The 24,671-nt window shown below is 31.6% G+C and overlaps 7 protein-coding genes across 7 annotated transcripts; 5 read left to right on the top strand and 2 right to left on the bottom strand.

Moving 5' to 3' along the window:
• Nucleotides 1-673: 673 nt before the first annotated feature.
• Nucleotides 674-5,325, top strand: LOC114175997 (probable GABA transporter 2). The gene is made up of 7 exons (XM_028060875.1): nt 674-819; nt 948-1,178; nt 2,800-2,897; nt 3,794-3,980; nt 4,129-4,259; nt 4,336-4,572; nt 4,656-5,325. The coding sequence occupies exons 1-7, from the start codon at nt 735-737 to the stop codon at nt 5,043-5,045; spliced, it is 1,359 nt and encodes a 452-aa protein (XP_027916676.1). The 5' UTR covers nt 674-734; the 3' UTR covers nt 5,046-5,325.
• Nucleotides 5,326-7,775: 2,450 nt separating this feature from the next.
• Nucleotides 7,776-8,754, top strand: LOC114176053. Its single transcript, XM_028060959.1, has one exon. It carries the CDS (start codon nt 7,930-7,932, stop codon nt 8,494-8,496), a length of 567 nt encoding a protein of 188 aa, XP_027916760.1. The 5' UTR covers nt 7,776-7,929; the 3' UTR covers nt 8,497-8,754.
• A 2,932-nt stretch (nt 8,755-11,686) lies between these two features.
• On the top strand, nt 11,687-12,968 carry LOC114177875. Its single transcript, XM_028063464.1, has 3 exons — nt 11,687-12,251; nt 12,358-12,375; nt 12,453-12,968. The coding sequence occupies exons 1-3, from the start codon at nt 11,900-11,902 to the stop codon at nt 12,629-12,631; spliced, it is 549 nt and encodes a 182-aa protein (XP_027919265.1). The 5' UTR covers nt 11,687-11,899; the 3' UTR covers nt 12,632-12,968.
• Nucleotides 12,939-14,742, bottom strand: LOC114177873 (probable WRKY transcription factor 41). The gene is made up of 3 exons (XM_028063463.1): nt 14,125-14,742; nt 13,893-14,021; nt 12,939-13,774 (listed from the first exon to the last, which is right to left on the bottom strand). Exons 1-3 carry the CDS (start codon nt 14,451-14,453, stop codon nt 13,147-13,149), a joined length of 1,086 nt encoding a protein of 361 aa, XP_027919264.1. The 5' UTR covers nt 14,454-14,742; the 3' UTR covers nt 12,939-13,146.
• A 3,619-nt stretch (nt 14,743-18,361) lies between these two features.
• Nucleotides 18,362-19,115, top strand: LOC114176438. The gene is made up of 2 exons (XM_028061480.1): nt 18,362-18,800; nt 18,876-19,115. Exons 1-2 carry the CDS (start codon nt 18,450-18,452, stop codon nt 18,879-18,881), a joined length of 357 nt encoding a protein of 118 aa, XP_027917281.1. The 5' UTR covers nt 18,362-18,449; the 3' UTR covers nt 18,882-19,115.
• A 408-nt stretch (nt 19,116-19,523) lies between these two features.
• Nucleotides 19,524-20,493, bottom strand: LOC114178299. Its single transcript, XM_028064125.1, has 2 exons — nt 20,377-20,493; nt 19,524-20,289 (listed from the first exon to the last, which is right to left on the bottom strand). The coding sequence occupies exons 1-2, from the start codon at nt 20,491-20,493 to the stop codon at nt 19,705-19,707; spliced, it is 702 nt and encodes a 233-aa protein (XP_027919926.1). The 3' UTR covers nt 19,524-19,704.
• Nucleotides 20,494-22,870: 2,377 nt separating this feature from the next.
• Nucleotides 22,871-24,090, top strand: LOC114176052. Its single transcript, XM_028060957.1, has 2 exons — nt 22,871-23,643; nt 23,808-24,090. Exons 1-2 carry the CDS (start codon nt 22,924-22,926, stop codon nt 23,811-23,813), a joined length of 726 nt encoding a protein of 241 aa, XP_027916758.1. The 5' UTR covers nt 22,871-22,923; the 3' UTR covers nt 23,814-24,090.
• The last annotated feature ends 581 nt before the right edge of the window (nt 24,091-24,671 follow it).

Below are 24,671 nucleotides of genomic sequence, written 5' to 3'. Positions count from 1 at the left end.
ATATATAATTATCTTTTACTTTATAAATTTAAAATTTATAATAATCTCTTCAAAATTAATTATGCATAATTTTAATAAATACATATAACAATTAATAAATATCAATCACAAATTCAATTATTTTAACTCAAAAAAATTCAAATAATATTATTTGATTTAAAATTTTATATTAAAATTTTGGTTTTTTATTGTAAAAAAACAAAATATATCCTATTTCATTAATTAGTTTTTGGTCCCTTAATTTTAAGTGAATTTTGGAATTAGTCCATTTTGAAACTTTGAACCAATTTAGTCCTTCATCTTTTGAAATACGTGGATTTAGTCCTTTTAATCAAATTTTGTAAAGTTTATTTGACATTTCAAGTGTGTTTTACAATAGTATTTGACTTAACATTAAAGCAAAAATGTGTCAAACAGTATAAACAACTCAAATACAATCCTAATATGCGTACGAAATATCAAATAAACCTAACAAAATTTGATTAAAATGACTAAATCCACGTATTCCGAAAGATGAAGGACTAAATTGGTCCAAAGTTTCAAAATGGAGACTAATTCCAAAATTCACTAAAAGTTAAGGGATCAAAAACATATTTAACCCCATTAATTAATATCCTATTTAATTAATTTAAAATAATAGGATAGCAACTAACCTAATATATATACCGATCCACACTCACGTATAGCTTTCATTTTCCTTCTTCCTTAATTAATAACTCACGGCCAGTTCATCCATGACGGAACCACCAAAAGCCGATATCCATAACCGCCACGACGAGGATGCAGACGCCGGAGCTGCTTTCGTTCTCCAATCCAAAGGTAAACAACTCCGATTCAACAACCATTCACATCAGAACTCATGAATTTAAATGGTTTTGCGTTAATCGAAAGTAGCCACCACATTCATGCATGGCTGATAAAGTCTCCGAGAAATCACCAATTGACAGGTCAGTGGTGGCACGCCGGATTCCACCTAACGACGGCGATCGTAGGACCAACTATTCTGACTCTGCCTTACGCGTTCCGAGGATTAGGGTGGGGACTTGGATTCTTAGGCCTAACGACGATGGGAGTGGTTACCTTCTACTCCTACTTCCTCATGTCCAAAGTTCTCGATTACTGTGAAAAATCTGGTCGCCGACACATCCGTTTCCGAGAGCTAGCCGCTGATGTTTTAGGTGATTAATTTACGAGAATTTCTTTGACGCAATTTTTTCTAGAATTTTATTCTTTTAATTGATTAATCTTGTCATCGCCAAGTCTTTATTGTTTCTCAGTCATTTTCCTTGATTCCGGAGCTTTTTCTCCTTCCTCAGTTATTCTCTTGTTGACTTCTTCAATAATAATTAATTATTAATTATTTTTAAATCACTTTTCCGTTGAGATGTTAAACGTTCACTTCACATGTATTCTATCTCTCTCTTTTTAATACTTCTTTGAAAGTTATAAATGAATGGAGGTTAAGCACTAATGGGTTTGAGCTAACTATATAAAATAAATGTGATACCGTTTCTTATTTAAAATTGTAAAATGAAATTTTTTATTTTTTATTTATTTATTTATTTTTATTTATTTTTTTATCCGCAAAAGAATTTTCTTCATATATGTTGTACAATCTCTTAATTTTTAATAATAATCTTTGCTTGAAGTGTGAGTTTCTTGATTAAAATGTTAATTTATGTACAAACCACACATTTTAATTTAAGTAAAGAGAGGTTTGTGACAAATTTAAAATGATCTTAAAGGTGAACTGATATAGGAGTTTTTTTAATTCTTATATTTTGTCAGTTTTATTCTTTATATTCTACATCATGGATTTCTCTCTCTTTATGGGATTTCTTTTTCTCATTGTTAGAAATAAATTTTCTTTTACACTAATTTAAAATATCTTTATTTCTTGTTGAATTTTGAGACATTAAAAAAAGGAGAAATATAATTGATTGTAATATTATGTTGACCATTATTACATTATTAGATATATTTAATATTTTGTAAGCAAATTAATTCAGTTTTATAAAAAGTTTAATATATATTTACTTAACGGTATGATATGATATAGATAATTATAACTTTTACACGTCATTTGACATTTATGATACACTTGTTGAAACATTAATGATTAAATAAGTTTAGTTTGATAGTTTTCGGTCAAATGTTTTCCTTTTCTTTCTTATTTTAATTTTGAAGACAGATAATACATTTTGGTAACTTTTTTTTTCTTCTTATTTAGTATTTACCAAGGTCTTTTGTTTTTATTATTTGGCTGCGAAATTTCGGGCTATATCTGGTTATTTTACACAAATTTGTACAAATAATTTGTGCTCACAAAATACTTGTGGCCCGAATTTGTACACCCATCCCAGATTTAGTTTGGTGGGATATTTATCTTTTGGATCAATTGAAATTTCTGTATGAAATTAAATCAGAAAATTTAAGATAATAGTGTCTACATTTTTTAAATGAAATTTTACTCTGATTCTGTTTCACTTGTATATCATTTTTTGTTCTTTAACTATGAATACTTTCCAAAGCCATATATTCATCCCTTACAGACTCATATATTTTTTATTACTCAACTTAATTCCTTTCATTTTTTCGCAAAAATAAAGCAACACATGTTATACCTCGGAAAATAATGTATGAGGAGTTTTTTTTGTCTTCTTTGTATCTTTTTATTCCTCAAAATAAAAACTGATACTATTTTCTCAGGTTACATCATAGGTGTATGTAAGGTTTATATTTTATGCACTTTTTTATTAATTTTTGTAAGATTATAAAACAAGTATTAATTTGTAACAGGGTCAGGATGGATGTTTTATTTTGTAATCTTTATTCAAACGGCAATCAACACTGGCGTTGGCGTTGGAGCAATCTTGCTTGCGGGTGAATGCCTTGAGGTTATATATTTATTATTATATAAAGAAATTATAAAGACTACACCGATGAAAGCAACTGCTTATAATTATGTATACCTGTGTTATTATATATAATAGTATTAAGAGTTTCGTTTACTCCCATCTGATTACTCTTTTATGCCTCTTTTCTTTCGTGTAACCTATCAATAAGTGCTGATTACTCTTTTATGCCTCTTTTCTTTCGTGTAACCTATCAACAAGTTCTCACTTATTGATTAGACATTGTACTTAAAACATTGTAAGTTGTGAACTATTTTGGATTTTTTTTGAGCTTTCCTAACTCGTACATAAGTTATTGAACTGATCCAAACTTCCAATATAAAAATTGTACCGTCTAAAGTGTTAAGAGGATGAGTCGTCATGGAAATTTCCACTCAGAACTTAAACTCTACCTAACGTAACGTAACCATGGTTGGGTCTAGCCGAATTGTTGAGTTACAGTGAGTAGTGACAAACTGAAACTGGCCAAGAGGGTAGTCAATGAGAAAATAACAAAGTTTCAATGAAGGAAGAGAGAGAAAATGGAAAGATACAAATTCAATAATAGCAAATTATTGAACTGCTTTTTTCACAAGTTAGGCTAGGAGTTAAGTGCAGTGCAAACGCAACAGGGAGATAATTGTGATTTGTTGAGTCACGCATTCTGCTCATTGAAACATTGAAATTTTGCTCACACGTCATAATGATACGCATTTTGGCCTGGACCGATAACTCTAGAATAATCTTTTTCTTCTGCATTATCTTTTAGTGTTACTGCTTATTGCTTTAAGAGAATATGATTATTTGGAGTATTAAATATCCGTGTCAACTGTTAAAGTATTTCATTTTTCTAATTGTTAACTTGAAAAATTTATTGACTTTTTTTTTGGTCGTGGAAGATCATGTACTCCAATGTTTCAGTTCATGGATCCCTCAAATTGTACCACTTTATAGCAATGGTGACAGTGGTGATGATAGTTTTATCTCAGCTTCCTTCTTTCCATTCCCTGCGACACATCAACTTTTGTTCACTACTTTTCGCCCTTGGCTATACCCTCCTCGTGGTTGTTGCCTGTATTCATGCAGGTATATTCTCTTTGAGTTAATTTGACACAATTTAGAATTTGTTGTCAAATGCTAACTAGACAATAATAGAGTTTTTAACTAAAACATTGCTGAATGTTTAATTTCTCACAAACTCAAAGGTTATGAAGTTAACAATTCTATGTTACAGGTACGTCAAAAAATGCCCCTCCAAGGGACTATTCTTTAGAACCTAAGAAGTCTGCAAGGGCTTTCAGTGCCTTCACGTCCCTCTCCATACTTGCAGCAATATTTGGGAATGGCATATTACCCGAGATACAAGTATCTAATGTTCCTCTTTCTAAGTTTAAATATTTTGTTTGAATGTTTCATTGACCTTGTCATTGCAAATACACAGGCAACTCTGGCTCCCCCTGCCACTGGGAAGATGGTAAAAGGCCTTATTATGTGTTACACAGCAATTTTTGTGACTTTCTACGCTGCAGCAGTTTCTGGATATTGGGTGTTTGGAAACAAATCCAGCTCAAACATTTTAAAGAGTCTGCTACCAGATAGTGGACCTTCTTTGGCCCCAACCTGGGTTCTTGCACTTGCAATCATCTTTGTTCTTCTTCAGCTCTTTGCCATTGGCCTCGTAAGCTCCCCCACACTTCTCTGTAATGAAATTTCATGAACAAAACTGTCATGAGCAAAGGTTTAACAATGTCTGTCCCACAGGTTTATTCTCAAGTTGCTTATGAGATAATGGAGAAGAAATCAGCTGATGTGAGGCAGGGGATGTTTTCCAAAAGAAACCTCATTCCTCGGATCATTCTCAGAACAATTTACATGATATGCTGTGGGTTTTTGGCAGCCATGTTGCCGTTTTTTGGAGACATCAATGGTGTGGTTGGTGCTATTGGTTTCATCCCTTTGGATTTCATTCTGCCAATGCTTCTGTACAACATGACATACAAGCCTCCAAAATCATCCTTAACTTACTGGATCAACCTCTCAATTATAGTGGTGTTCACGGGTGTTGGAATCATGGGTGCATTCTCTTCCATAAGGAAATTGGTTCTTGATGCCAACCAGTTTAAGCTATTCAGCAGTGATGTTGTGGATTGACCAAAAGTTCTTTCAATTTGTCAAACATGTAACATACACTAATCTCATGAGAGCTTGTAAATTTCAAAATAACGAACAGAAGTTTAAGAAGAATCCATTCCCAGCGGTGGTTTAGAATGTGCAACAAAAATGTGGGAAGGAAAACAATGGTTACAAAAAGAAAGGACCTTAATCTTATAATGTTATCGGGCTACAAAGCCCAACTAGCATGTCCAGTAAAATCAGAGTTGGAGATGAAAATTGTTAGTATTCTTATATGGGTACATTTTTCAAGATCCAATCAACGGAATCACCTTGCAATCTGTTTATTTGGTTCTGTGTTTGACCTACAAGATTTGCGAACTCGTTACAAATTTTGTAGAGTTTGATTTTGTGCATAAATCACGTGAAAAGTAAAATATTAACTCGTTAACGAAAAGAATTATGTTTAAAAACTTCAATGCATAGTGCTTAATATTGACAAATTATGAGTTAATGTTTTGTTCTGTTAACAAATATCAATGCAAAAAGCCTTTACACTGTCAACTAATGTATTCTAATAAATATTTAAGAATTTATATCTAATTTCAAACTTTCATAATATTTAGAGTTATACTGCATTACATTTTTTGTTTCAATTTAGTCTTCTATAATTTCCTAAGGATTTATGAAAAATAAATAATTGATTTTTTGATAAAATATCTAATTCGAACAGGTATTAGAAAAGATTCTATTCAAATTCTTAATTTGAGATATAGAGGAGGCGTAAGTATTGATTGAGTTATATTCTTAATTTGACTTCTGAAACGCTATTTTTGATTTTTTTAGTTAACATTAACTCAAGTGTTTACATATGAGTTAAATATTAATAGACCATAAATAATTCGTGTACATGTGCGTACTTTAACAACTCGTATGTTAGTGTATGTATTTTAATAACTTGAAAATAATTCAAGTATATATCTTTGTGTGTATTAATTAGTAACAACAAGTTTCATGTATTTAATTAGATCAAACCTTAATTTTGAAGTTAGATTGTTTAAACATGAGATAAAGTTTAGTAACACTTTTTTAATTCCTCACGAATTAAATAGCATTGGTTGACACAAGCAACAACTTTTTATGTCATTTAATTAAGTAGTTTTAAGATACAAATTATTTTAATGTTAATTGCCTGACAAAGTTAATTACTGCATTCAACAATAAATCATCATCAAACATTAAAAAGAAACATACCTAGTATTTTCTATTGTTTGTACATTCTAAATTATTTGTAACTGAAATCTAACGGTATAACTATGGCAGGAATTCAGAGTCTAAACATCCGAGCTCATATCAATAGGAAAACTAAGTGATCGATATTAATATGATAACATTTAACTTATTCACATCATTTATACACTTTTACTTGAATATTAGTTGAGAAATATATTTATAACCTTAAATAAATTTAATAAAATTTGATTAAAAAATTAAATTTTAAAATTTTAAAAAATAAAAAACTAAATTAATCTAAAAATTTAAAACTAATTTCAAATTTTACTCAAAATTAAAATTAATCCTAAGTTCATAAGATATTTTATCGACTTAAACATAAAAAAAAAAAATATTTCTTCCATTAATCTCCCATAAAAGTGATTAAAGGATTAAAAGTAACCTTCTACTAAAATAAATATCCATGAGCATGACCTATTTAGTTTTTTACTCAAACCTAGCCAACTGCACTTCATGTCAGAATTATTTAATCCTAGTCAAACTTCAAATTAAATGAAGTTCCTATTTCACGTTCAGTTGTTGAGATTAATTATTACTTTCCATGCCACATTTATCACGAATTCATATACACCTGGAAACCGATAACTGCGTTTTGCATCTTTCCACGTATGCTTAAAGGTTATTGCGTACTCTACCTTCTTAACTCGATATCGTGGCCATTTCAGATTTCAACTCCCAAAAACAACCTAAACTTGATAATATCTTAATTAACAAAAAACAAAAAGTATAAGAAGATATCAGTTTTCTTTTTCTTTTAGTAAGTCAAAGATTAGGGTTGTTAGCTCAAACTTCTATATTAACTTTATGCATTGTAGTGTATCAAAACTAAATTATTCCACCAAAGATCCCGAGAAAATATATCATAGAAACTCAACGATTAAACGTTCTTTATTAATTCCAGAAATAACGAACAACAACATTAAAACTCACGATATGGATCTGTTAATTAAAAAAAATGTACATGTATTATGCTTCAAGGGATCATCATAATTCCTGTCTTCATGGAGAAGCACTCCAACAAAACAATGAAAACCAAATACTTTAGGTGTTGATTTTTGATATAGTATAAGCAATGCCACCGCATGCACCCACGTGATTATGAATTTAATAATCTTTCGAGTAAATTAAAATAATCCAAGGTTGTACTCAATGGCACACAGCCAAGTATGTACGTATGAATATGACACGACACGACACAATTGTTACACACACATGATTCAAGATTTCAAGGGGCCACTTTTATTCCACGTCCCAGTGTCCCATACTTTCCCACTTATCTTCATCATGTGTATACATTTTTTTTTTTTTTGCACATTCATTTAGTTATGTTCCCAATGCAACGCTGGCACAGAAATTGAAAAAAGAAGAGTGTTCTCACGGATTTAATGGTAATGGTGGTCAATATCCCTGCGAGATGAAACCCTAATTATTATAAAAACCCTCACTTTCCGAGTCACAAAGTCATAACTAACGCGTTTCATCCTTCACCAAACATCACATAAAAGTGGTCAAACGTCACTTTCTCCGATCCTCTTCTCCATTTACTCATATCCATATCTCCATTCTTCTATATACATATAGTTCCAACACTCGCCAAAATTAAGAAAAATCTAACATTGTTTTGTAGCACATGGAGAAGAAATCAAGAGAAGAAAAGCTTAACCAGGTTTCGAAGGGAAACGTTTGGGATTGTGGCAGCACCCTATACGATTCCTTCGAGCTCAACTCCTTGAAACGGGAATTGAACACGGCAATAGCGAATTCCCCGAAAAACAGAAGAACCCTTTCCATGTCTCATTTACCCGAACGTTGTCTCTCACTTCAACTTCATCATCCTCAACCACCCATCATGTCCGAAAACAAGCCTTTCAAGATCTCTCGAACCTTCCACAAACTCCTTCGATTCGTCTTCAAGTCCAGCAACAAGTTAAGGACTTCTTCTACTTCTTGTTCTAGGTCTACCACCCCCACCAGTAACACTACTTTCCAAGTGGCAGAAAAATATTCCAACAAAGATCGTTTCTACGTTGTTTACGACAAATCGGAACCCGTTCTCTCCACGATTCCCGAACTTCCGGAATTTGAACTTCCGGAATTTGAGGTGGCTGTGCTTTCGCCGGAGATCGCTTCGTTTGTGAGAAAGTCGGCGTCGGAGAGGTTTATGGCCACCGCCGCTATCGGTATTTCGTGTGCTTGAGATGATCATAGATATTATATTTATTATTGTTATTGTTATTGTTATTTCATGTCATAATAATAACGTAGCAATTAACGTGTGTATAGTGGGTTTCTGCTTATGTTATAAGTTTTGATAATTCACGATGCAATTGTTTAATTTTATTTTACGAGGGCACGTTGAATTATGGGACCGCGTAGGAATGTGTAACTGTGATTATTGTTAATAAAATAATTGTCGAAAGTTCTTCCTCCCACGAAATTAAAGGGATAATGATTTCTATGTGTTCATGATTGATTAGGGTTTGGAGCCAACTAGGAGAGACGCGTTTGGTTTTTGATTGGGATTTTAGATGAATGGGTGGTGGGGCACCCATTTTAAGACGGAAGAAGTTACTTTCAATTATTCAACTACAAGGTTTGAACTATTTGTACAAAACGACAATTTCATCATAAGGAAATTCCACAATAAAAAATATCGTGTAATAGATGTGTAATAAATAAGTCATTTCATAAAAAATAAAATAAAATAAACAAAGCATACACACGTATAAAAATATTGAGATATATTTATATTAGTGTGATTTGTAAAGGAAAAATAAATTTATTACAGATTATTCCTATCCTCATAATTATTGGATTAATTTAAATTAACAAAACTCCTAAGATCTGTAATTTAATAATCAACTCCTTAATTAATTATCAGATTGTATCTATAATAACATGAGCATGAACTAAACCTAATAACAATCCTAAATCTGTTATTAGAATTTAGAGATATTAAGTTGTTTCGTATCCAATTTACATAATATTTTTTAATCAATATCTAAATTTTAAAACATAAGTGATCAAATCATCTTAAATATTTAGCAACAAATTAATAAATTAAAATGAATAATAGAATATCAACTAATTAATGATAATATATTGGTTTTTCTTTTCCTCTTTCATTGCAAACAAGTCTATGTATCTATGGCGCCTCCTCCTCTCCTCTTAATATTCCTCTTCCCCCTCCTCATTTTATTACTCATTTTATTCTTTTTTTTTTCTCTTTTCACATATATCTCTTCTTAATATATAAAACAATATCATTAGATTTTTTTCTTGAAAATTTGTTGCTCATTTTACCAATAGATTTATCGAAGAAAAATAAATTATTAATAGAATTCATCATCGATATATTACTGACGAAATTTATTGACAAAATTAACCGTCAAATATATTATAGACAAAAATATTTATATGTAAACAAATTTTAGTTTAGCGACAAATTTTAATTATAACGAATTAATTATCGACAAAATCTATTGGTAATTTAAATTATAAAATTCATCTATAAAATTCAATGGTAAAATTATGTTTATTGACAAATTTATTTCATCCGTTAATAATTATTAAAATTCTTGTGTAGGAAGTTAATTTAATAATTCTTGATGTAATAATTGAAATTTGAAATGACTCGTAGGGTTTACATTGTGATTTTTTATGTAATTGGCATTGATCAAAATTTAACTAAAAAAGTAGGTATTTAACTCTATGAGACTCGCATGATTATAACTCAATGGGTTTGCGTCGAAGAATATTGGCACACAATAATATCAAAGATGAAACTTTGTTTATATGAATAATCCACCAATCTAAATGATTCAAAAGCTACTTAAAATAAAATTTGACTAAACATGTGAAAAGATAATAAATTTAAGATGAACCCCTTTTAATTTTTGCCTATGGGAGGAGGGGACGATAATGTGTAAAAAGTATATACCTCTTCGGTCTTAAATGTTTCAAATAAATCGTGCAAAAAATATATGACTTAAAATAATAGAATATTTACATCATCAATATTTTATTAATAAATGTTAATCAATTGTTTAAATTTTATTCATTTAATAGTAATGATTAATTAAAAATAATATTGAATTTAAAAAATAAAATAGAATCATTATTAATAAATAATTTATCTCATTTTTTATTTATTTTCTTTTTCTTTTTCTTTTTTCACTTCTTAACTTTCAAGGAACAATATAACAATGTTAGTTGGATGTAATAATGGCGGACAAGTGGTAGATAGAGTTATAAATGAATTTCTTTTGAAAAGTAAAGATGAAAGCAAAGACTTGTAATAGACTAATGTGTTAGAAGTTATCATAATGGTTAGAGATAAAATTATTTGTGAACCTCACAAATTTATGTTTCTCTATGGTCATGGATGTTTATCAATTGATTTAATATCTGAACATAAAATTAAGAATTATCATAAAACATTAAAAATAAAAAATATTATATAATCTATATAGAAAAAATGTTATCGTGTTGAATATTACATATTCAAGATTTTGCATGAACTAAATTGTTATCTATTGTATATTTATTCTCGAGTTTATAAAATTGTGTTTAACTTAAGATATAAATGCATATATTTAACTACGCTACGAGTTTAGATGTGATGCTTCAAGCTGGATAAATTGATAAATTTCATTATTTCTTTTGATATTTTTATTATTTTTTAAAAATTAAAATAGTATAATCTAAGTAAAAGTAATATATATTTAGATTTTATTTAAATTTGACTTTAAAATTAAACTAAATGGAAGTCATAAGATAAAAAAATAAAACGTAAATTAAATCATTTTCTTATATCAATTAATTCAATACAAATCTAACACTTTTAGTTTTTACCCCCACATATGTAATGATGTCAAATCCTGACAAAATATAATCGTGGAGGTAATTAATAATCATTTCAACTTAATATTTTTCATTAAAAATGAATTTGTTGACTAATCTACTTAAACCACTTAAACCATTTAACGGTTGAACATTTCAATCATATCCTATATGCATCATTTAGAAAGCTTGTATGTCTTTACTTTTATTTTTTCTTTAATCGTGTTCGTAATTTTAATTAAACATCTTGTTTGGGTGAGTTATATATTCATACTTATTTATGTAAAAAAACACGATAAGTGCAAACTGCTTTAAAAATTATTTTTAACTTATTTATGTAAACTTTCTGAAAAAAACTAACCATCTATATTTTAGACTAATTCAGAGGGCCTATTATTTTGTATTTCCTCCTTAAATTAAATATTTTGTTTCTTTCCACATATTAACATTTTTATTTGAGACCACCATTGTGTACTATATTTTGGACATATATTATGGACGGTGATTGTATTATTTTCTTGAAATCAAATATTGGATTCTTATTAATCATGCTAATAACTCCCATGTAGTACTGAAACTTTTATCTTTAATAAAAACGAGTTGGACTGAGATTGAGGCTTTAGAGGAAGGTGAGCCCAAAGACCCGTTTGATGGTGCTGAAAAAGGGGCCCAGCCCATTTGGGGAACAGGTTGCGAAATTGAACGGTAGCGGGTGTTGCATGAGCAAGAGATGAGATAGAGGAAGAGAGAGCAGCGAAATGGGTGGTACCATGAAGTTGTCGTTGTCCCTGCCACTGGCGTCCCTCTGTAAAGCCCCCAACTTTCTGAACCCTCCAACCAGCTTTCTGCAAAAGCACAACGTAAACAGCCTCAGAAGAAGCACCAAATGGAACCCTTGCAACGGAAAAAGAAGAGGGATCGTGTGCGGGTTGCCGTTGCCGGTTGATCCATGGGCACCCACCATTGATTCCCAGAGCATCGCTTCTCAGCTTTTCGCCTTCTCTTTGTTTCCTTACATCGGATTCTTATACTTCATTACCAAGTCCAAGACTGCTCCAAACCTCACCCTCTTTGGCTTCTACTTCTTGCTCGCCTTTGTCGGCGCCACAAGTCAGTCTCTCTCTATCTCTGTCCCTTTCGTTACTGCAATTCTTCTACTCTATCTGATTTCGTATGTTTTCAACTTTTTTTTTCATGGCTCTGGAAAATTGAACAGTACCTGCTGGAATTTACGGTGAGTTTTAAGTTAATTTCTTGAAAATGAGCTCAGTTTAAAGAAGATGGACGTGTAATTTGTGTTCCTTGCAACAGCGAAGGTGCATTATGGAACTTCTTTGTCCAATGTCGACTGGTTACATGGCGGGGCTGAGTCGCTTCTAACTCTCACTAACTTGTTCATTGTGTTGGGCCTCAGAGAGGGTCTTAGAAAAATTGAAAATACACAAGAAGATGAAACTTCATCTGCTCCTAAGTCAAGCTCGGAGGAGTAAAAGAAGGAACCCGGGATGCAGGTTTGATATTTGAAGTCATTTTGTTGTTAATATTATTATATCAATGTGTAATTAAGTTGTTGATTGGAATGGAATCTTACAAAGGTTTGGCCAGCGAATCCAATTTTGATGTGTAATTTTTTATCGTCGTTCTCTTAAGTGCTCTTCAGTAGTGTTCTAAAAACTCTTTTAATATTGATTTATTTCTGAGAGGACGCAATATTGTAACTTAATTTGGTGGGTTAGTTGTTCTTTGTGGCTACTATGCTCTTGTACTAAAGATGGGGCATTGGGGTTGTACCAAATAGCAATACAAATTTGGAGCACCTATAAATTTGAAAGTACACTCCTCAAACTGCTAAATTGTGCCAAAACTGTAATTCTAATATTGACCAAAAGGAATGACATTTATAAGTGCTGCAGTTGCTGATTCTTTATTCTAAAATTCTACTTCTGTCTGGAGTTGTCCTATTTTAGGAAGACTATATGCTCAATGTGTTCCATTTATAGTGCAATCAGGAGAAAAATCCTGGGGTGTTGAAAGGGAAATTGGGGTCAATTTCCACTGGATCAAGTGAGAAATTGAAATCGGGAATTGGAGAATTGGTTGCTGATGTGTTGGTGGAAATGATCTCATTAATATCTGAGTCTGAATAAGGCTTGTTGTAGATTGCACCAAACTCATTCATCTGGAAAGTTGGGGATGGGAGATAGTTTGATTCTGGTGTTGTTGGAGATAACAGGTGCGTTTGGTATTGATCGCTCAAGAAATACTCATTCTCTAGGGTCAAAGGAATCAAGCTGTGGTTGTATTGTTTCGTGCATCCTGATGAAGTCGAAGGGAAAGTGAAAGGATATGCCATATCTCCATTGTCTAGTTTGTCTGTGTTGACAGACAAGATGTTTCTGAACTTTGTAAGGTTTTCTTGTGATGCCTGTGCATGGTGAATGTCAATGTTATGACTGTGTGTCTTCTCTTGTTTGTCTGGTGACTTAGGTGGCAAAACGGCGTTGTTTCCTTGAGAACAGGTATGTTTTCCTCGGTAGGTTATGTCAAATATTGTGGGATCTTCATCTGATCTCTGCACTTGCTTCGTGGCCCAACAACCCTGTGTGTTGCGGAAGGTGCACCTATAGTAACTTCTGCAAGTGATACAATGGGTTGTGAATTAGAAACTGCCCTTGGTCAAGTCAACTTTATCCTTAACTATATTTATCATTATCTTTTTAAGCATGACATGATTACGGGAAATCCTCTCACCTGGGATATTTGGCTCCGAGGATGTCTTTTTGACCATATTTTCTCCAGTTGTAGCCATCTTCTTGCGGTCCTTCAAGACCACTCTCGCAGCTCACTCTTACATGATCCATCCATTTGGGCGTTATCTTTCTGAAGCCAATAAAATATTTGTTAGAGTTTTAATATAATAATCAGGCATAGTTTATGCTTATGTGGCAGAAAACTGCTACCAAGTGTGTCTAGTAATATTCACCTTTTCTTTGAATCATGTTTAATTTCTTGGTGATCCTTGACGGCCCCATCAAGATCCTCACTCAGAGGACTTCCATGGACGGATATTGGGGACTCCGGCAACAAAGTTGCTGTTGCTTGACTCGTGGCCTGCAACTCGGAAGTTGATGCATTGCATCTCAGAATGAGTAGAGCCTTTTCATAAGAAGATAGTATCCTCTGCAGCAGCATATCTTTTGAGTCAACTGAGTACGGCATTCTCAAGTCTTCCTTCAACTTCCTTGCTAGCTCCATTCCTTGAACTAGCTCATTGATGAGTGTGTTTTGTTCCCAGCTCCATTCACTCTCCATTTTTGTGTTGTTTATAGTAATAGTGTCAATGACAGGAGATGATAGTGCTTGATGTTTATCTCATGCCCAATAGTCTCACTTCTACTCTGGAAACGCACTTGGATCCAGAACCAATAGTTTCTTTTTCTGAAGTTGAGTTTGAAGCTGAAGAAATTTATGAGATCCTGGGAGTGGTGAAGTGTAGTAAGCAATGATCATGGACGTAGCCAGAATTAGGATTGGTGGTTTGACGTGGAAGAGAGCGGAAGTGAGGTTAGAGGAGGAGAGGGTGATGAGGTAAGGTATGTGTTATTTTGGGGTGAATGAAAGGGTAGTATTTAAAGGGTGGTTTTGAGTTGGAAAAAAAAAGGAGAGTTGAAAGTCCAAGTTTGACTGAGAAAAGCGAGTTTTTCAGCTAAGACCGGGATTTGGTCAGTGGAGAGTGTGGAGAATAGGAAATGTGACCGAGTCCACCGTTATGTTTGGTTAATCATAGGTTGATGTTCCTCGGAGGTATGATTGAATAGAAGAGTTTTGTAGTTAAGAGAATTTTCAAACCTCACTCCGCGTGGACGCTCTGTTACTATAATACTATTACTTTTCATTACAAACAAAGAAACACAAGAGACTGCTTACGCGACATGGTTGTTGCCATCAACTCAATTTCTCAGTTGATTTTCGCACACTCTTCGCCCAAGTCAACATAAAATAGGTACATACTTTTATACTCCTCACTCTATCATGAACTATGTTATTATTCATATTATTTATTTATTAGCTCTGTTAAAGGGTAACAAGCTTAGATTTCTTGAGTAACTAGGGTTAATTTACTACAATTTTACATACATCTATACAAATATCAGTAATTGTCAAACAAATATCCCACTTGTTTAGCCATTTTTACATGATTATACATATCAATCGACCAGACATATTTATGTTTTATTGTATGAATTCATACTACATTTATTTTGCATAATATAATAATTTATACATGCAAACAAACAAAAATTATTAACTTAAATTTTAAAATGATTAAATTATTTTAAATATAGTTTTCGAAACTTAAGGTTATATATATATATATATATATATATATATATATATATATATATATATATATATATATATATATATTCTTGAAGCTACATTTGATTTAAGGTTATATTTTGAATATCTAATGTAAATTACTATATTATATACTTTAAATTACTAATTAATATTTATATTTCAAACATCTTAACTTAAGTCTAAACAAAATAAGGAAGTACAGTTTTGAAATGCACTTAACACAACAAAAATAGAAAATATAGAATATTAAAAGACATATCGGGAAATCATCATTTTTTATTTATTTATTGATTATGTTTGATTTCATTTTTAATAAAGATGGTTCCTCAAATTTTCTACCAAAAGGCTTCATAATTAAGATAAGAAAATATTTGAAAAAAAATATATTTTTAGAAATTAGGAAAAAATAACCTAAAAAAAACTGTTAGATTGCGGGTAGTTCCTGTTTTTTACAAGTTAAATATAAGATGTCTTTTTATGAGTAATAGAGAAGAGACTTAAAGTTCATAAAAGATGCCAATTGCATTTTAAGTTATATTACAAATATTATAAAACAGACAATTTAATATTTTATCTTTTACTTCTTTAAAATTATCATTTTTCTAAAATCTAATCCTTTATTCTATTTTTTAACCTTTTTAGCAGCTTTTGGGGCTTGTTTTTCTTTCCTAAGATTTTGCAAGATAATGAGTTTATGTAAATTTTCTCTCCTTATTTGCAGTGGTGGGGTTTGAGGAGGGAATGTGTTTTTATGGGAGTTTGAAGTTGTTGTATGTATTTCTATTTCAGGCTTTATTTATGATTTATAATCAATAATATTATTCAATTTATATATTTAGAAATTGTTTATCTTATTCTATGTTAATAATAATATTAGCTTGTGCATTAAATAGACTAAACTAAAAAACCTGCAGTTATAAATTGTGCTTTGATTCTCACATACTGCAGGTTACTCGAGTAACTTCGGAATTCAAACACAAACATCAACCTCTAATTGTTGTTAGCATTTGCTTTCTGTTACTTTTTGTTGCTATTTCAAAGCAATTTCTTATCCTTATTTGCTTTGTGTTCCTTAAAGTCAACATTTGAATGTTTCATTATTATAGACTTTGAATAAAAGGATCTACACATTCTAGCTGCCAAATTATTAATTATTAGAATCACAAAGTCCATAATTGAAAGTTGAACTCTTGATAATTTAGTGTTCAAAAGTTTTCACAAATAGAAGCTGCACTATTTTTTTATCAGAATTTACTTTTTCTTTTAATTTTAAATAATACATAAGAATTCCAGTACATACATTTTAATTTTAACACAATAAAAATATGTTTTTTACATAAAATATTTCTTCTTACAATTCTTTTTAGATGTCAAAACTAAGTTTTTTTTAGCTCTTTCCATCATGGAACTAGTATGTTACACATATACACTACTTTCAAGTTCCATATTGATTTTTATTAATAAAAGACCAGTTAAAAATTGAGTTATTGGATTTATTTGTAGGATAATATAATTTATCTTGTTTAGATAATATATTGCATTGGTGTTTGGAAGAATCTTCTTTCAATTTAAAGTGGTAACATTTTTGTTGCATGCATTGGTGAGACAACTGCTACAAGTCTCAAAGGGTAATCACAATATACAAATATTGGAATAATGATATCCAACGAGAACACTTTGAAGAATTATATTTTTGGAGTTTTTTTAAATATAAGATTTTCTTAACCTTTAGTTGTATTGGAATGTAAATCGTTTATCATTAATCTAAAAAATGTTTTTTTATTGCACAATAAAGTGAAATATAAACTAAATATTTGAAAATGTAATTTATTATTAATTTAACTATTACATAATTTATATTTACAAAATGATTATTTATAGTAGGTTTTTTTATGAATATTTATCATAATATTTAGTTATATAAAATATACATTTATCTTCTGCTTTATAAAAACTAGATTTCATAAATTGATCTATGCATCCTCTCATACGATATTCTTTTTTTTTTCTTTTTTTTCCCCCACAAAACATAATATAGCCCACACTTGATAGTAAAGGAAAATGTCTTTTAACAACATTTTTCGTGATTTTTGAAAAGTATTTCTGAGATACACACAAATACAAAAAGTTAAAAAAATAAAAAAAGTATTAAAGAGAATTTTTCTAAAAGCGATTATATACGTTAGACATGGTATATTTACAACTTGTGTATTTAAGTAATGAAAATGCATATACATGACAAATTATATTGACCAAATGAGAATCAATCATCTTCATTGCCCATGCCTTTAAGTTTTTTCTTTACCTTATATTAATCTGAATTCATCTGATTTAATAATCAAGAGAATTTTATAGTAACCTGTCCTTCATGCGAATGAAATTGATTTCGAATACTTAGATGAAAAAAATATACTAAAATAATTAATAACTTTTTTTGACAAAAACCATTGAGAAACTCGAGTGAAATTCATATATACTAACAGAAAAAAAAAAAAAAAATATATATATATATATATATATATATATATATTAATTTTCTTATACAAATCAAGAGGATGAAAGATAATAAAAAGAAAAAGAAAACAGAGTGAGTACAATTTAAATAATATATATTAGATGCCATGGCTCTGCTCTATTTTCTTGATCCTCTGATCGAAATTAATTTGGTACATATTCGGTGGAGAAAAATGCCAAAAAAAGGTGATAAAATGATAGAATATGATACAAAAAATTGCAGTATTCTTAGCCCCACCGAGAAAAAGCAGATTCCATGTTTGTTCATAGATGGAACAGTATCGATCTATCTCTAAATTGAAGGCACGGTTGAACAAAAATCAATGCATGTCTTCCTCTATATAACACCTACTCACTCTCAAACCTTGCAAAGCATCACAAACAAACAAACAAACCAAACAAGTTCCTAAGAAACACCACACTTTTCCATCAATGGCCTCCGCACAGTGCCACAAAACCTGCGAACAAACCTGCCAACAGAAAAACCAGCACACCTCGTTTGGTCAGAAGGTTTCTGGTTTCTTCAAAGGACACCATAGCCACTCCAATGAGGTCACACACACCACCCAATGCACCTCCCAAACCAAAGTGCTTTCCCATTCAGGCCACTCAACCACCAAAACTGAAACACAATGCAGTTGCACCAAAACACAGACCAACAATAAGAGGGGGCACAAGAAAGGTCTGGTGCAGAATATCAAGGATCGTCTCTCAGAACACGATGGTAGCAGCAGTAGTAGCAGTGACAGTGAGAGTGACAATGAAAACTGCCGCAAGCGGAAGGCAAGTAACGTTTACACAATGCATATATATATATATTGTGATGCACTCAGTTAACTTGATTTCTGATACATGCAGGACTGAAGTTGAGTATCACAGAGGGTCAATGTGTGTGATCATTGAAGAAAGCTAGCAGAGAAGATGAAGCTAAATAAAAGATACTTAAAAATAAAGATCAATAATGTATTTGATGGAAATAAAGCTGTGTACTTTGGCTATGGTGCAAGTCTGAGATTGAGACATGTTCAAAATAATTGCATGTAGTGTATGATGTAAGATCGACCCTCCTATATGAATAAAACTGTTTGGTGTTAAATTCTTTGTTTCTATGTCTAATTGAATAGGGTAATATTATTTTAACACTCAATCATCTTTACACACACTCTATATATCTACTATTTTATCTTTAATTTTGTTTTTTACATATACAAAAATAACATTTTTAATGACAAAATACTTTAAAAGAAAGTAGCTATCCAACCTTAAGTTGTTCAAACATTCACAGAAAAGACAGATTATATGTTATGAACTGAAGTTACGAAGAACAGGACTAACACAAAAGTATAAATGAGCAAAAGACAATTACAAATCTCACAACTATTTTTATTAATATGAAAACTTATATTCCACATATATTAAAAACAATACGAAAAGATAAAAATGTTCTTTAGTATTTTTTTAATATGTTTAAACACTTTTTTCCCTATAAATAGGAAATTTCACAAGTGCATTATAGCCACAAAAATTCTCTGTTTGACAGTTGTTTTCTACCTTAGGATTTAATAATTCAACAATATAATCAGAGGCCATCATGAAAACCAACACAAATGACATAAAGACAAAATATGCATTACGAAAATATAAGGAAAGGGAAAACCAAATATTTAAAAGTAACATCCAACCGGAATTAACTAATAAAGTCTCCTCTGAAACTGTAACTAATAGAGACAGAAACATAAAACTTATTTAGAGACAGAAGAAGTGGCCTCTCCTTCCTGAGAACTTGTACCAGGACCTTACACCCATCCTCTATTTTTTGTCTACCCTCAACAGGGATTTCTTCAAACTGTTTAATCTCTAAGATATGGGAGTTGGCTGCAGGATTTTCTCGCTTCAGTATGGATGCTAAGATAAATGCAAACTTGGGACATTTTTTTGTTTGCAAAGCAGAGAAAAAACTAGTGCCGAAGATTCGTGCATACTTCCACATCTGTCTCTTATACTTATCATCTGCTCGGTCTACCATGTCGAAGATGCAGTGCAGAGCTTCTATCTCTTGTTCAAATCTCGTTGCATACACTGTTGAGAGTAATCGGAAAGGAGTACATCGGAAGGTCTCACAGATCGTAAACGCAAAAGGAACAGAATGCATACCAGTGTATGCCAAGTGTTTGTCGTAAAGAAAGCTCTGCACTGGGCTTACTCTTTCGCTTGTGTTAGCGTTGTAAAGAAATCTGTATAGAGTGAACTTGAAGAATTCAGATGTAGAAAACTAAAAATGGATGGCCTCTGCTGCTTTGGCTGGGATTACAATTTGATGAATAGGAAAGTCAGTGCCGTAAAACTTCCGATAACTTGCCCTTGTGTGATTGAGGGAGTTGGAATAATTCTGAACAGACCGAGTGAAGAGCTTCAAAAGAGAGCACGCCATGTATGAATAGGCTCTGGCATTTTCATACACACTACCACTCTCCATTATTGCAGTTACATGTCCCGCACGTTTTATCATCGGTGTTTTGTCTAGTCAATGGTACTCGGTGTCATTAGGGTTGGGGATGACATCTATGGGCGGGAACAACCTTTGTGTTTGTCCGGTACCAGGTGCTTGTAACTGAAAGGCCAACATAAAAATTAGACCGATGTCATATTTAGAAATACCTGCAGCAAGGTTCAGAAAGAGAGTTTCTCCTAATCTGCATATTTCTGAGGGATCAAGTTGATGGAAGCGCATTGCAGCCCTTGTGGCGAAGTGGTCGTCTTGGAAGTCGTTTATCCCAGTTGCCCCTATGAATTGAGGTACTCTTCTTGCTGGTTCTTCAGGTAACACTGTTGTTATTTGCATATTTTGGAACCTTTCTACCAATGGGTTTGTTGTTGGAGTTTGAGTGTGAGTGATTCTCGGTAGGACAGTTTCCCAATAAATTCTGCTTGCCTCTTCTCGATACTTGGCCAGAATGCTCTCCATTCTTCACACTCTCCGACGGGGATGCTCTCTCTTCCTTCTGCCCTAAGTTTATTTGTATGTTATAAAACCTTTTCTTCTTTTTCTTCTGGGTTGGGCTTTGCAACTGAAACCGGGGTTTCTTGGTCCTCCAAATTTTCTTGGCCACCCCTATTTTTTTCAATTTTTTTTAAATCTCTCTTCTTATATTTATTCACCCATCAATACTCACCCCTCTCACACTTTTCTCAAAGTTTAGAGAAGAAAATATGTCTACAGAAATACGGAATTACGAAATCCGATTTAAGTAAATATTAGATTTTGAAATACAAATTACGGAAATTATAGAATTTCAAAATTCGGTTAAAAAATTACTGAATTTTGAAATCTGATTAAAATAATCTATGATATATAAATACGAAACGTGTATAAAATATGACATATATTCGATACGTCGATATATTTATTTTGAGAATAGTAGGATACGATATTTGATATATATCTATTGAAAAGTGTTTATTGATTCTTAAGAACATGATAATAAATATATGATTGTTATCCTCTGAATCCAAATTAAAATTATATGTATCAAAGTTGTCAACATAAAAATTATAAATTATTGTCTTCGTAAAAATAATAATATTTTTTTGACTAGATACTTCATTAATAAGTATCAATAAAGTATCCTAAAATAACAGATATAGATATGCAGTGACACGGATACTTGACTCAAATTGAAATATTGATACTTCATAGAAGATGATTAATGAATTTCAAAATCCGATTAACATGATTATCGACTTTCAAAAAAAAAAATATATATATATATATATATATATATATATTATTTTTTTTTAATTTTATTTTTATCTAGTGTATTTTAAAAAATAAATAAAATTTAAAAATAACAAAATTCAATAATACAGAAATAAAATAATTAAAAAATAATATATATATATATATATATATTATTTTAATTATTTAATTGTTTAATTCTTTTATTTAATTTTTCTTAATATATTATATAAAAAAATTAAAAAAAGTAAAATGTGAGAGGATAAGTACCGGTGGATGGATAAATAAAAAGAGAGAAAGAAAATTTAGTTTTTACCTAATAAAAAATCAAGAGTTATTTAGAAATTTTTAAAAAAGGTTGGAGCTCCAGAAAAACCGAATACCATAAGCCCTATTCACTACGCTCCCTATAATATCTTCCTACACTCCCCATAATAAAACACTTTTAGAATTTTGTGAAATTAAAGAAAATCTTTTTATTTAAAAATGTATATACTTTATTTTCCTCAAATTAATATTTTTGTCAATAATTTTATATTTTTGTATTTTCAAATTTCCCTAATCTAAATTTTTCTCTTTTTGTATATATTTGTTTAACGTTCTCTCATTCGTTCATCTTAATTATATTATATTAATTTTTTTATTGTATTTTTATTATTCAGACAAAATTTGGTGTTGAGACCTTGAGGAGGCATTAATTAAGATTTGATTCTGACAATCCATACAAAAAACTTATGGAATCATCTTTAACTTATACATTTGAAGGAAACTTATAAATGCCTTTATAAACTACTCTTGCTATATGCTATATGAGTTGTTCGCCAAAACCGAAAATGCCACATTTGCTTTTCTTTTCTAGAATTCTTGGTCCACACATTGAGTGGGAACTTAATCAACATGGCAGTGAGATCTGTGGTGCTGCCAATGCCATGAAATTAGGTTCTTTCACTTAGTTTATTTTATGATATGTTGTGGAAGGACGCAGAGAATAAGTTCCATTTCTGTTTCATCATAAAATGATAACCCTACATTACTTTCAGACCATATTTCAAGAAAGCACAAATGAATTGTTATTTTATTTCTCCACTATGGAGTATAAGGTCCTTATATACGCCACCATGCAACAAAACAAAACAAACAAATCACATCTGAGCAACTCCAACCATTGCAATGGCCTCTGCTCAGTGTGTGAAACCCAATGCCACAGTTGAAGCTACCCAACCAAAATGTCCACACAAACAAAATAACACTGCAACTACTGGAGTTAGCCAACAAAAATGTCCACACAAATCCAATAACACTGCAAGTGAAGTTAACCAACAAAAATGCCCCCTCAAAACCAATAATGTTGTTGCAGGTGAAGCTTGCCAACCCAAACCCAATAACACTGCAATTGAAGTTTGCCAACCCAAAAGCCAACACAGCTCGTTTGGGCAGAAGTTATCTGAGATAACAAGCAAGGCTTTCAAAGGGCACCATGGTCGTCATGGAAGCAACCAAAATCAACTTCAATGCTACAGCCAAACTCAGGTTGAGTCGCAAGGCCACAATGGCACCAAAACAGAGACTCACCACTATGGCCAGACCCAGATTCAACAAGACAAAAAACATGGGGTCTCCAAAACCCAGATCACGGTGACCATGGTTCAAGCACAAATCACCCATACCGACGAGGACTTTTATCCTTATGGTACCACTACATGTTTTGGGGCTCCTGCCAAGAAGAATGGAGAGCTCAGCAACAACAAGAAGGATATGAACTTGTTCCGGAGGATTAAGAATGGCATGTCTCGCTATAACAACACTGAAGGAGGCAAAAACAGCGGTAGCAGCAGCAGCAGTGACAGTGAAAGTGATGATGAGAAGTGTAACAAGTGCCCAAAGACGAAGGTGACTATGTGCACTTAAATACACATGAGTACTCAAGTTTATCCTAAAAAATCATCACATGGAAATGAAAATGTTTTACATTGAATGCATATACGTTGGTTAGAGCAAGTTTTTTTTTATTTCATCGATGACTCTGACTTCTCTGTTTTTTATTGCGCCTGCAGAAATGATGAAACGAGAAGCTGCAAACAGGACGCAACTAAACAAAGCTTGTTCAACGAAAGGAAATAACATCTTTACAGATAATAAGTGTGTTTGTGTTTGATGATACTGTTCACGCCCCAAATAGTTGGGAGAAATAAATTCCAAGGTCACTTGGTTGTGTGTATCTTGTGATAAATGATAAATAATATACGTTGAAGTTAATAAGTTAATACTGGTATGTCCAGCACAGGACCGAACAGTACCTTCGTTACCTAGTACGTATTTGGATTATTGTTTGTAAAATTGTGAGCAGAATTAATTTTGCAAATTTTCTTTTAGTTAAGAGCCTATTTAAGTGAACTAGTTTATGTTCAAAAAATTTATGTTGCAAGTGATTTTCATACCATGAATGCTTATAGGTATAATCTTAAATACTGGCGTACTACTAATATCTTTGATATTTTTGTCAATTCCGCAATGATCAGCCGGAACTTTCTTCTTCATTGTAAAAACATCTGTTAGACAACAGAACAATGGTTTAAAAATTTTCACGCAAACCAACCCCACATGGTTTGGATGAACATTTGCAAAATCAATTTTGAATGAAACCGATTTTCAAGTGAAGTGATTTACGTTTAAAATTTTTCATCATGAGAACAAGCTTGTTATAAAATTTAGTTTACAGTTTTCATCCGAATGCAAAAACTACTTTTAATCACTTCTAGTTAACTGTCAAACCAAGGTTGAGGCAAAAATAAAATCTACCCAACAATACTCAAGCATCTAGTTTTTAACAAAATCGTGTTTCATTGGAGTCAATCAGTTCTTATGATTCCCACCATGGAATTACTCCAAGTGCATGTTCTATATTTCATTGGGTAAAA

The sequence above is a fragment of the Vigna unguiculata genome, chromosome 3 (assembly GCF_004118075.2).
Source record: "Vigna unguiculata cultivar IT97K-499-35 chromosome 3, ASM411807v1, whole genome shotgun sequence".
NCBI lineage: Eukaryota > Viridiplantae > Streptophyta > Magnoliopsida > Fabales > Fabaceae > Vigna > Vigna unguiculata.
This window is presented reverse-complemented; position numbering and strand designations above follow the sequence as displayed.